Source organism: Sander lucioperca, chromosome 11 (genome assembly GCF_008315115.2).
Source record: "Sander lucioperca isolate FBNREF2018 chromosome 11, SLUC_FBN_1.2, whole genome shotgun sequence".
NCBI lineage: Eukaryota > Metazoa > Chordata > Actinopteri > Perciformes > Percidae > Sander > Sander lucioperca.
The window spans coordinates 28,404,935-28,414,759 of NC_050183.1; the positions used below are offsets into that span (position 1 = coordinate 28,404,935).

The 9,825-nt window shown below is 39.2% G+C and overlaps 2 protein-coding genes across 2 annotated transcripts in view; both read left to right on the forward strand.

The window, feature by feature from the left end:
* Positions 1-393: 393 nt before the first annotated feature.
* ndufa11 (NADH:ubiquinone oxidoreductase subunit A11) lies at positions 394-4,448 on the forward strand. Its single transcript, XM_031311830.2, has 4 exons — positions 394-587; positions 1,238-1,330; positions 1,641-1,763; positions 4,261-4,448. The coding sequence occupies exons 1-4, from the start codon at positions 509-511 to the stop codon at positions 4,371-4,373; spliced, it is 408 nt and encodes a 135-aa protein (XP_031167690.1). The 5' UTR covers positions 394-508; the 3' UTR covers positions 4,374-4,448.
* Positions 4,449-5,976: 1,528 nt separating this feature from the next.
* The window catches only part of slc5a9 (solute carrier family 5 member 9), a 15,175-nt gene continuing 11,326 nt past the window's right edge, over positions 5,977-9,825 (forward strand). The window contains exons 1-2 of the mRNA XM_031311795.2: positions 5,977-6,084; positions 9,726-9,825. The exon at positions 9,726-9,825 is cut by the window's right edge and continues 19 nt beyond it. Coding sequence (XP_031167655.1) covers positions 6,063-6,084; positions 9,726-9,825 — 122 coding nt within the window. The 5' untranslated portion in view covers positions 5,977-6,062. The remainder of the gene's footprint in view (positions 6,085-9,725) is intronic.

Consider the following 9,825-nt stretch of genomic DNA (forward strand, 5'->3'; position numbering starts at 1 on the left):
TCGTGATCTGTTCAAGGTTAGAACATACAGTACATACCTGTGCAAAAATCCCATTCAGAGTAGTGCAGTAATAACTTCATCCTATACTACATCCATAACAGGGAACTGCTTACATGTATTCTAGTGGAAAATCACATTGGATTGAATTGTGTTACTTATGTGTCTATTATTACACTGATCAGGTGTAGTACTCCTAATCTATAAACACTTTCTTTTCTAATACAGCACTCACAGGAGGGTGTGCGCACAAACCAGCATCAGTTATATTGTTGAGTGGAGGAAGATAAGTTAGTTAAGATGTCTCCTTGTTACAGACAGCTATTTCATTAAGTAGATAATGAGGAAACCGCTCGAGCGCTGGTGGTTGGCAGTCCACGGCTTCACACTCCGCTCCAGCAGGCGGCGGTAATGCACCATAAACTTGGGTTATCAGTCGCTAGAAACACACGAGAAATAAGTTTCTCGCGAGAATTCCAATTCCTGAGATTGCGTCCTTGCTCAGTCCGACATGGGGTACTGGGACCTGGCAGAGGGCACAGACTGCGTCCAAAAGACATGGATAACTACCAAGCTGGCCACGGCTCTGGGTAAATATATCAGCTCTATGCTGCTGGAGAGGCAGGCTGTCTAAACATAACTAACGTTAACTGTGTGCTGCTGAACCAGCGTTAATGCTAATGCTAGCAGGTTAGCCTGGTGCGTTCAGGATACAACACAACACAACGTTAATAAAATGTAAAGCTATAAAAAGCTTTTAGTTTTGGCTTATTCTTTGACTGAGGAGGTGTTTTTTAATGTATATCCCTGAGTTTATCTACCAATAGTACCGTTTGTTGTTGTCACTGCCTGTTTTAGACCGTCAGAAAGAAGAGAGTCCACAGGCAGCCTAGATAGACCTTTTTCACGGCAGGCATGTTGACATGTCATAGTTGGAAAAGCACAGGTGTATTCAAAACCATTAATGATGGCTGCATTCCACTTAGGAGAGACCCTGGTGTTGTTCATGCTGACTCACTGAAATAGCTTACTGGGACACTTGATGGAATTGAGCCATCGTTAAGGTTATCAATTTCAGCTGTGCTTTTCCTACTATGACAAGTCAAAATGTCTGCTGTGAAAAAGGTCCATTAGAACTGGCACCTTGTTTGGTTAATTGTGTGTGTGTGTGTGCGTGTGTGTGCGTGTGCGTGCGTGTGCGTGTATGTGTGTGTGTGTGTGTGTGTGTGTGTGTGTTTAGGTCTGGTTGGCTCAGCCTATCACATAGTGGCATTCCAGCCTGATTCTGCAGTGGCAGCGCTACAGAGGGCCACCAACACAACTGTTACCATGGGTAAATATCATCATTCATATCATACTGCTAAAATCACAGTGATAAGTGATTTCTCCTGCTAGACAAGGAAACCTCGCAAATACATGTAACTGTTCCAAGGAAAGTTCTAAAAATGTTATTCTGATGATTGTCAGAACTGCTGTGTTACAGTTAAAGCTAAAGGTTTCTCAGCCTCGTTGTGCTGAAGTACAAAGCCACGACCGTGATGAATGTCATTTTGATCTAAATGTGTTGACGCCACTGTTCTTTGGATTCCACAAACTGTATTCAAATTTGTGTAATGCTGATGTGTCTGTCTGTGTTGTTCCAGCCACCATGGGAGCCATTTTCGGCATGGCGACTTGCCTCAGTGCTCAGGCTCGGGACGCCCCAGATGACCCACTGAATTACTTCATCGGGGGCTGTGCCTCTGGGATCTTCCTGGGAGCAAGAAGTAAGTATCCGTCGCGGCTGACTCTGTTTCCTCCCGACCTCGCTCTTCCAGCCGCTGACCCACATTTTATGTCCGCTATCATTGAGAATGTTCCAATCCTTTGTTTAAGATGATATCTTAGGAGGTTTAAAACCCTTCGTTCCAGTACCCATACTACCATACTAGTTAGTGTGCCAGGAAAAGGATTTAGTATGTCCCAATGTATAGTATGTCAAATAGAGATGCCCCGATCATGTTTTTAACTGCCGGTACCTATTGTCGATCATCAATGAGCAATATCTGCCGACAGAGGGCCGATGCCGATCATTTTTGTTTAGTTTAGTTCTAGCAGTGTGTTCAGCTGTGTCAAGTATTGGCCAGTTTGTAGCGTATGGGGATCTCCACCAGGGGGCAGTGTAGCCGGCTATATAATGGTGTGTCACTCTTTAGTAGGTCTATGAATAAAAATCACAAGTCAGTCTTGTTACTTATACCCTTTTCCCACTGAAATTAGGCCATATATGTGGTATTTGAACAGGGAATTCTATTGATAGATAGACTCCTTTCCAGTGTTTGTTTTTTTAAGAATTCCCCAACACCGCGAAACATTTCCTCACAGGAAAAAAAAAGCTGTGAGTATTATTTCCTGTTGCTGTATTCGATGGTTGAGATGACTGCAGAGACAGATACATTTGCGAGATGGACATTATTTTCAGGAGTTATTACGCTGCGTTGAAGTGAGCCGTCCCGTCACTGTTCCCGTGATCAGAGCCAGAACCAGAGACGGTACGGACAACATCTGTGTCCCAACAGGTGACGGTACGTCAGCGCGGACAGCTGTGTGTCCGAGCTGCTGACAGATATAAACATGTCGGGAATTAATGTTTAGGCTTGCTACACGTAAATACCATTGCATTTTATCAGCCGTGGAAAGTAACTATGCCGTGCTTCAATACAACTGTAAGGTACTTTTAATTGAGTATATTCATTTTCTCCTACTTGCCTATTGTACGTTTTACTTCTCTATTTTTATAGCTTTAGTTACTTTGCATAGTCATATTAATTATACAAAATATTATAGCAGCCACGGTCAGTATGAGAAAACATGGTAAAAATTAGGGCTGTCAATCGATTAAAAAAAATGAATCTAATTAATTACATACTCTGTGATTAATTAATCTAAATGAATCGCATACATAATTTTTGCCCGGTGCCTTAACCGATACTTTTTAAGAAAGTAAAAACAAAGAAAAAAAAAAGAAGGGCACTAAACAACAGTCGGCAACATTAAAGAACGGCTTGTTTATTGCTAAGGCCATATGGTCAAAATTAAATGATTTAATAATAATGTATAACTATAACAATAACTTATTGAACTAGTAAATTGCTGTTGAATGAGAAAAACAACCACCAGATAGGAAAAGGGCATTTAACAACAACTTTGAATGCACCACGAGGCTGTAAATGACCAGTTTCATTGAACGCACTGTCTGTGTTTTTCCGACAACAGCAGCTGCAGATTGTTACATCCTGGTGTTGAATCCTCTACAGTAAAACACAGTTAAACTTTACACCGTTTAGCTTTAGCTGTCAGCATTTTAACCGCGTTTAATCCAGCTACTAGCTAGCGGTAGGCTAACGTTAGCTGCTGTCGAGTGTAGTGTTAACTAGCGTCATGTGCAGCGGTGTTTGTGTTGCCTGTAACGTCTGTTTCAGAGCATTCGAGAGAAGCACAGACATATCAGTGGCGCCGAAATCTGCGTTGCTATTCGGTCCGGTAGATACAGGTCGTGAAGGCACCTGTGCCGTATTAGCACCGGATTTCGGTACCCAACCCTATTCAGGAACAAGATTTTTGTAAGTAAATGTTCCAATTAATGATCCAGGCAGCACATTCTCGTCTCCCTCCATTTTACAGTCGAATGGTGGCTAGAACGGCTCTGGGTCAAACGTCAATATGGAATGGATTAATCTGCGCTATTTTTTTTTTAACGCGTTATTTGTTCTCAGATTACGGTAATTAATCGAAATTAACGCGTTATTTTGACAGCCCTAGTAAAAATACAAGTAGGCTATGAACCTTAAAATGGTATACAACAGGTCTCCTTTAAACTAGTGGAAACTTCAAATCTCCAGTCAGCTTTTAGCAGTTAGCAAAACATGTTTCAGACTTAATGTAGGGGCCTATGGAATCTGTGCTAGAGCTTTTCTTTTTTTTTTTTCAGTCTGTCGGGCCGTGTCAAAAAAGACACATCACACGGAGCCTAACAACTCTTCTGGGGAAACCCTGTTGATTAGTTATATTATTTTTTTTTAAATACTGTTGATTACTGTTTTATGGCAGAGAAAGTGTAAAAATATCCCAAACGATTGTCTAACTGTGTGTGTGTGTGTGTGTGTGTGTGTGTGTGTGTGTGTGTGTGTGTGTGTGTGTGTGTGTGTGTGTGTGTGTGTGTGTGTGTGTGTGTGTGTGTGTGTGTGTGTGTGTGTGTGTGTGTGTGTGTGTGTGTGTCTCCAGCCCACAGTGCTATAACGGGTACGTCAGCGTGTCTGGGTCTGGGTACACTGGCCTTCTTTACAAAAGTCGGTAAGATGGAGGGATGGAAGCTCGCTGCACCCCCCAAACTATGAGGAGGAAGATGGCTGTACATTAACATTAACTGTATGTTGTAAAAAGAGTTCGTATAATAAAGTTCTTGTGAAAACGAAAACAATTAAGTCTGAGAGTGTCATAGTGTGGCGAGGTCAGAGAAAACAAGTTGTGAAAGAGTATCTGCAAATCTACAGTAAAGTAGCAGTTTGATTATTCCGATTTATCATTTTTACAGATTTTGTTAATGTGTTTTATTATTAATGAGGGCATTAGCATGTGCACTAGTATCCTGGTTCTGATCTGGTGTGCATGTGACATCAGATCCAGGTTTGAGAAACCCTCCGTCTTCATCTCGGCAGTGACATGCCTCACCTGTCAAGCCCAAATGTCTCTGATGTTTCCTTTAGGAGACAAAATAACAGCTGAGAGGTCCACTAACCTTACAACATCAGCATGTTTACAATAAAGAGTACAGAATAGGCTACATACAGCTGGGTGAAAAATAAAGACACTACATGAAAAGCAACATACGGAAGAGGATTAGGGCCAAATGTGAAAAATGTATTTGACTTTAAACTCAGAATTCTGACTTCAAACTCCGAATATTCTGGCTTTAACTCCAGCTTTTAATACTCCAAAATGTCAAATGTGGCCCTAATTCTCCTGCGTAGCAACAACATACAAAGTCTCTGCAAATCTGTAGATTTTAAATCAAATACAAACATTGCAAAGCAATGGATATTGAATGGGTCAGGTAATAGATTATATTATATGCATGAAGTCGGTGGTTAGGTACACTATATGCATCCATACAGTCTGAGTACGCTGATATGTGTAAAGGTTATGTCTCCTGTGCAGATAGTGTTAGTCACATCACCATCTAGCACAACAACATGCTGATTATTCAACTAAATGTACACTGAACAAAATTATAAATGCAACGCTTTTGTTTTTGCCCCCATTTTTCATGAGCTGAACTCAAAGATCTAAGACTTTCTATGTACACAAAAGGCTTATTTGTCAAATATTGTTCACAAATCTGTCTAAATCTGTATTAGTGAGCACTTCTCCATTGCCGAGATAATCCATCCACCTCACAGGTGTGGCATATCAAGATGCTGATTAGACAGCATGATTATTGCACAGGTGTGCTTTAGGCCGGCCACAATAAAAGGCCACTTTAAAATGTGCATTTTTACTGTATTGGAGGGGGGGGTCCGAAAACCAGTCAGTATCTGTTGTTGGGGTTAGGGTTCATCCCTCCCTCTCTCTCTCGACCTGACTGCAGTTTGTCGTAACCGACTTGAGTGGGAAAATGCTCACGTTCGATGGCGCCTGGCACTTTGGAGAGGTGTTCTCCAAACACCTAACCCTAACACCAGATACTGACTGGTTTTCGGACCAAAATGTTGCGTTTATAATTTTGTTCAGTATGCAGTATGTTCTCTCATATGTGTGGGGAAACTAACAGGTGAACTGGGTCAGAGAAAACAAGGCCTTTGGATGCTTCTTTATTAAGAGATGAATTACTAATTTACATCCTGATGAGAGATTTACACATTTCGATAACACACGGGTTAATAATTAAGCTTCAAGGCTGACAGCACGGATTCACACATACCTCTGTCAGCTTTCCCAGCACTAACTGTTACACCTTCAGAAGAGGAAACGCTGGAGGACTGGAGTGTCTGTAGGAAATCAACACGATCTGGAAGATTGGAAGCAACATGTCTGCCAGTCTCACTACAGGTCTGAACCTTCTTTAACTCAGATTTATGCTCATGGACATATTTTTTATGGCATGTCAAAAGCAGATTTTATAGACATATACAGTATGTGACACAGGGCAAAGCAGAGATATGGCCTATAAATGAGTGTTAAAGCAGCTGATTCAGCAACTGGAATGTATTACACAGCCTCATGGGCTTTTCTCTACATCAGCAGTATTTTTTATTTTACCGTTAAACCTGGGCAAGACAAAAGCCTTTGCTGTGGAGACCTATTGGCCTATAGTGGTATAATGAAGAAGCAGTTGAGCAATGTATCTTTGTTGAGCAATGTATCTTTGTTGATGCCCTGTGCTGTAGCTGGTAAAGACATCTTGGAAGTGTTAGTTAACCTAAGTTGTAAAAAAGCTACAGTAGTTTCCACTGAGACGTCTGCTGCCACCCTCTGGAGGGGGAGCAGGGAGCTCTGGGGCAGTATATGAATTACTACACACTGTACAGAACTGCTTCAAAACACATCCACAATATTTAAAAAAAAAAAAAAAAGGTCAGTCAATTACACGTTCATAATTATACAATACAGGTATACTACACTATGACTTTTACGACATGCTAAAGTATGACTTTTGATTACTTTTCGACATACTATACTATGACTTTTTATAACTTTTTACAACATACTACACTTTTTACATTTACGTTTTTTTTCTTTATTTTCGACATACTAAAATATGACTTTTTAGTTACTTTTTAAAATAAACTATATTATGACTTGAGGACGTTTGACGTTTTCGACATACTATGACTTTTTGAACATACTATACCATGACTTTTTAATGGCTATTTTTTGACATACTATACTATGACTTTGTTTTTTTAAGATTATTTTTTGGGCATTTTTAGGCCTTTATTTCCACAGTACAGATGAAGACATGAAAGGGGAAAGAGAGGGGTAATGACATGCAGCAAAGGGTCACAGGTCGGAGTCAAACCCGTAGCCGCTGCATCGAGGAGTAAACCTCGACATATGTGCACCTGCTCTACCAACTGAGCTAACCCGGCCACCTATATATTACTTAAACCTTTTTCGACATACCATACTATGATTTTTTTTAATGTTTCTACATACTATACTATCACATTTTGTGACATACTATACTATGGGTTTTTATGACTTTTCGACATACCATACTATCACCTTTTTCAACATACTATGACTTTTTAAAAAACTTTTTCGGCATACTATACTATGACAATCAATCAATGTTATTTGACATGTAAAACTTTACAAACTATTATTTCAGTGAAACGTAATCCCATCAGATCCTTCAAGTATAATTCCTCACAAAGCAGAATGTGGCCTTTAGATCTGCACACATTACAAGTGTCTCTCAGTTGAATGGCATCAGGACTCCAGGAAGTCCCAACGACAGGACACCACTGTTCCCAACATCCTGCTGGAAACCCACGGAGGCCAGCCAGCTCACCGCCCGATGCCTGGCACTGGCTAGTAGGATGCCAGAGTCGACAGGAGACTGGGGTTGATTCCCCCACTGATAGCCACATGTCATCACTGTCCTACATCAACCACATAAAGCACATCTAAAATTTGTCAAATGGACATTTCAACATTAACTTTGCGAAGATAGGGGACTGGAGAGGTCCGCACCTTCTATAACTTTTGACTTTTCAACGTACTTTACTATGACTTTTTATGACATACTACACATAACATCATGTGCTTGGGTTTTGTTTTTTGTGGGTTCTACTTTTTCCAGGTGACATGGTAGAGAGGAGATTGTAGCCCAGTCTCACACAGTTTGGTGACATCCAGAAGGTGCTCCTAGAAAGTCATAGTATAGAATGACGAAAACATCATCAAAGTTATTGTATTATGTTGAAAAAGTTATAAAAAGTCATAGTATAGTATGTCGAAAAAAGTCATAGTATAGTATGTCGATGGTTAAAAAAGTCATGGTATAGGTATGAAAAAATCACGAAAAATGTATAGTATCTTGAATAAAGTCAAAGTGTAGTATGTCGAAAAAGTTAAAGAAAAGTCATAGTATAGTAAGTTGTTAAAGTAAATAAAAAGTCAAGTGTAGCATGTCTTAAAAGTTATAGTATAGTAACTCGAAAAAAAAGTCATGGAATAGTCATAGTATAGTATGTCGAAATAAATCATGAAAACATAGTATATCAAAGGGATAGGGTTAAAAAAAGGCACAAAAAGTTTTAGTATAGTATGTCGAAAAGTCACAAAAACATAAAGTGTGTTAAAAAAAGTCACAAAATGTCATAATGCAGTATGTTAAAAGGTAACAAAAACGTCATAGTATAGTATGTTGAAAATAGTCACAAAAAAGGCATAATATAGTATGTTGAAAAACATTATAGTATACTTTGTCGAGAAAGTCATAGTATAACCCGAAAAAAGTCATGGCATAATATATTACAAGTATGTAGTATATACTATGGTATATTATGTCGAAAAAGTAATAGTTTAGTAAATCAAAAAAAGGTATGGAAAAGTCATGTCATATTATAGTATGTCTAATTTATTATTAGTGTGCATTGTCCCTGATAAATAAACCTGAAATAGTGCATGGTCCTGAAATAAAAAAAGTCAAAAAAGTAGTCATATTACAGTATGTTGAAAAATCATAAAAAGATCATAGTACATGTCAAGAAAAGTCCTGAAAAGTCATAGTAGTATGTAGAAAAAAGTCATAAAGAGGCAGCATCGTATATGATGAAAAAGTCATATTAGTATGTCGAAAAACGTATCAAAAGAAGTATAGTATACTATGTCAAAAGAAGTTGTATGTCGAGAAAAAAAATGTCTCCAGATAAATAAGGATAAAACTGACACAATTATTTTTGGTGCTAAAAATTAACAGTCAATGTCAGTGCTCTTCTTGACGCTCTAATGTTTAGGACTTCTTAGGAATCTTGGTGTAGTTCTGGACTCTGACTTCAATTTCGAAACCCACAAAATCAGAATTACTAAATCTTCCTACCATCTCAAAAACATAGTGATACTTAAAGGACTCATGTCTCAACTGGACTGTTTTTAGTAGACTTGATTACTGTAACAGTGTTTATTTGTTTATTCCCATAGAGGCAGGCAGATTTTTATTACCCCATGTACATTCCATAAAATCATCTCTCAATGCAAATCAAACCAGCTATCAGGCTAACCGACATAAAACCATGCCATTCTCTAGGTATGGTGAAGGGTATGTGATGATGTGGGGCTATTTTAATTCCAAAGGCCAAGGGAACTTTATCAGGATGCATAGTATCCTGGATCCATGAAATAACTGGCCTTTAAAAATTAAAATCTGCCTGCCTCTATGGGAATTTAACATAGGGGTGTCCTCACTTTTGTTGCCAGCAGTTTAGACATTAATGGCTGTGTGTTGAGTTATTTTGAGGGGACAGCACATTTACACTGTTATACAAGCTGTACACTTAATACTTTACATTGTAGTAAAGTGTAATTTCTTCTGATCTTTAATGTGTTAAATAAAGTAATAATAATCATTGGAAATTCAACCCCACTGCTGTCACAGCTGACATTTGGCATATCTGTGTTTGGTGTCTGCCAAAGAGAAGAAATGGTATCATAGTGATGCTCTACTTTTTGTCCTTATCATGCAGGCAGCAGCTCCTCTGGGTTCACCACTGCAGCCCCTCCCAGCACAGGTGTCAGTGTGGCTGCTGCCGACATCGCTGTGGTTGTCGTCTACTTTATTTTTGT

Excerpts from the sequence above, each read along its gene's own strand:
- ndufa11 (XM_031311830.2), top strand. The coding sequence starts at position 509 with ATGGGGTACTGGGACCTGGCAGAGGGCACAGACTGCGTCCAAAAGACA. Across the intron at positions 588-1,237 it reads CAAGCTGGCCACGGCTCTGG|GTCTGGTTGGCTCAGCCTAT; the intron begins GTAAATATATCA and ends GTGTGTGTTTAG. Across the intron at positions 1,764-4,260 it reads GATCTTCCTGGGAGCAAGAA|CCCACAGTGCTATAACGGGT; the intron begins GTAAGTATCCGT and ends GTGTGTCTCCAG.